This window comes from Lathyrus oleraceus, chromosome 7, assembly GCF_024323335.1.
Source record: "Lathyrus oleraceus cultivar Zhongwan6 chromosome 7, CAAS_Psat_ZW6_1.0, whole genome shotgun sequence".
In the NCBI taxonomy this organism is placed as follows: domain Eukaryota; kingdom Viridiplantae; phylum Streptophyta; class Magnoliopsida; order Fabales; family Fabaceae; genus Lathyrus; species Lathyrus oleraceus.
The window spans coordinates 347,303,789-347,306,535 of record NC_066585.1 but is presented as its reverse complement, the minus strand read 5'-3'; the positions used below and the strand labels follow the sequence as shown (position 1 = coordinate 347,306,535).

General features: G+C 30.6%; 1 protein-coding gene across 1 annotated transcript; it reads left to right on the top strand.

Annotated features, from left to right (window-relative positions):
* The first annotated feature begins 530 nt into the window (after nucleotides 1-530).
* Nucleotides 531-2,386, top strand: LOC127106643 (non-functional NADPH-dependent codeinone reductase 2). The gene is made up of 5 exons (XM_051043941.1): nucleotides 531-753; nucleotides 941-1,116; nucleotides 1,297-1,540; nucleotides 1,697-1,876; nucleotides 2,159-2,386. The coding sequence occupies exons 1-5, from the start codon at nucleotides 631-633 to the stop codon at nucleotides 2,384-2,386; spliced, it is 951 nt and encodes a 316-aa protein (XP_050899898.1). The 5' UTR covers nucleotides 531-630.
* Nucleotides 2,387-2,747: the final 361 nt, after the last annotated feature.

The window sequence follows — 2,747 nt, the reverse complement described above, 5'->3', positions numbered from 1 at the left end:
AAACTCAAATCTCCCCTATTAAATTGATTTTAAAAAATGAGTTTATAAAAAAACACTCACCTTAACAATAAGTTTTTGTAAGGTGGTATTTATTGGTTTCAGCACTAATATATTGAATTTATCGGGAGGTGGATGAGGTAACTCAATTTGAATTTGAATGTGTTAATTAAATTAAATTCTCTTGAGATAATATCTATTAATATTTATAAAGTTAGCAAATTAAAAGAATGTTTGTTGATAATATACTTTTAGATGATGAATTGTGGTATTTCATTTTTCATTTTCTTTTGTACTAAGAATTGGTGTGCTTCTATTAAAATCCCTAGAGACATGGAAGATCTCATGCTTTGATTTGCATACCTCAATAATTGATTTTTAATTCTTCCAAGTCAGTTATCTTTCACAATCAAATACAATATATTAGTTAGACATTATTCATACAAACAAAATCATAAAATACTAACTAGTATAAATATACGTTGACTATATAGGATCTATATATAGCCAAAGTTTAAAGACATGTTAGCATTCCAAACCAAAACTAGAAAGTGTAATCATACTCATACACAAGAAAAATAAAGTTTCAAGAAATTTAACACACTTGTTAAACATAAAAGGATCGAATTTGCAATGAGGTGCAACCATCATGTTCGTTTGAATTGTGGCATTACAATGCCTCTCATTGGATTTGGCACTTATTCATACCCAAATGATAACAAGACAACACAAATTGCTGTCCAAAATGCTCTCGAGGTACTTTTCCTTAATTACAAATTTCATACGGATCTAGATTCTCTGCAATCTAGACGTTTAGATAATTGTAAATTTTGTTATATACTGATCACATGATTCGTATATTGACAAGAGAAAGTACGAATCATTCAATTTTCAATCATTTGCTTGCTGATTTTAGTCTTAATTTTCATTATTATGTTTGCAGTTGGGTTATAGGCATTTTGATACTGCAAAAATTTATGGTTCTGAGCCAGCATTGGGCAAGGCATTAAACAAGGCAATTTATAGGGGAGAAATACAGAGGGAAGAGATTTTCTTGACATCTAAATTATGGGGGAGTGATCACCATGATCCTGTTTCCGCATTGAAACGAACTCTAAAGTATGCAAATAAATATTATAATCTTAAAACTATTTTTTCAGTCATGGGTTATGTATTTTAGATAACTGACAATATTTTTAGAAAACCGTTATCTTTTGCGTGACATGCAGAAAAAACCGGTGTTACTAAAACTGGAGTATTGATTTTTTTTTCTTTGTTTTTACTTGAATCTAAAAACAGGAATCTGGACATGGAATATCTGGATATGTATCTAGTGCACTGGCCAGTGAAGTTGAAACCATGGGTTAACTACCCTGTTCCTAATGAAGATGACTTTGAAAATTTGGATCTTGAAACAACATGGGCAGGGATGGAAAAATGTCTTGAAATGGGACTTTGTAGGTCCATTGGAGTTAGTAATTTCTCTAGCAGCAAGATTGAATGGCTTTTAGATTTTGCTAATACACCCCCAGCTGTTAACCAGGTAAGCATTTCACTATCTTCGGTGGAACCTCTTATTCCAATCACATTTGAGAGATTAATCTCTACAATTTCGCATGGAGTGTTTTTTTGATATTTATCAAAACAAAAAGAAACTTAGTATAAAAAATTTATAAGTATTATTTTGGTGTTTACTTAGGTGGAAATGCATCCAATGTGGAGGCAGAGAAAGCTAAGAAAGATATGCGGAAAGCATAACATTCATGTAAGTGCTTATTCACCACTTGGTGGACCAGGGAATGCATGGGGATCTACAGCTGTTGTTAATCATCCAATTATCCAATCAATTGCCTTCAAACACAATGCAACTCCACCACAGGTAATTCAAATTTAATTTAATCACAAGTATTATTCAAGAGTTTTTTTAATCTTAACCCTTTTGTCTGAATCGGGCGTTCCTAAAGTAAAGGTTGAGGTCGTTTTAGTTAAGGTTCAAACTCAAGAGATATTTTTAGAGTTTAGAATCATCTAACTCAACTAATACATATTAATTGGGCTACGACATTCATCTAAAAATTACACTAATTAGAAAAATTATATTGAGTTGAATTTTGTTTTAAAAAATTGTTTAATCAGTTAATTTTGACTATGGAATTTTTAGGTTGCATTGAAATGGGGACTATTAAAGGGGTCAAGTGTGATTGTGAAAAGCTTCAATGATGAAAGAATGGAGGAAAATATAGGATCATTTGATATAAACTTGGATGGTGAAGATATGTTAGAGATTGAGAAAATGGAAGAAATGAAGATAATGAGAGGGGAATTTCATGTCAATGAAACCACAAGTCCTTACAAAACAATTGAAGAACTTTGGGATGATGAAATTTGAAGCTAAAATAAACAATATTGTAATTCATTTACTCCATAAAAAAAGGAATAAGAATTAAAAGAAAATTCTTTCTCAACTCAAAATGTTTTTGTTTTTTTCTATAAACAAGATTCTTCATTTGATAGTTGTGCATATGCGTACCACTGCAGACGCAGGTTTGAATCCGCGACATCTCACTTGATCAGAAAGAAGAAGAAAAAAATAAAACTTCAATTCTCGTGATTGAGAATTAGAATGCTGATTATTTAAAATGATAACAAAGTGTTGGAAAATATATTATTTCCAGTTTTATTATTGTCTTTAATACTACCTTTATTTTTCTTTATTCTCCATTAAGGAGAAAATAAATTGTAATAATTGT

Coding starts and splice junctions, on each gene's coding strand:
- LOC127106643 (XM_051043941.1), top strand. CDS start 631: ATGAGGTGCAACCATCATGTTCGTTTGAATTGTGGCATTACAATGCCT. Junction 1,117..1,296: donor GCATTGAAACGAACTCTAAA/GTATGCAAATAA, acceptor ATCTAAAAACAG/GAATCTGGACATGGAATATC. Junction 1,877..2,158: donor ACAATGCAACTCCACCACAG/GTAATTCAAATT, acceptor TGGAATTTTTAG/GTTGCATTGAAATGGGGACT.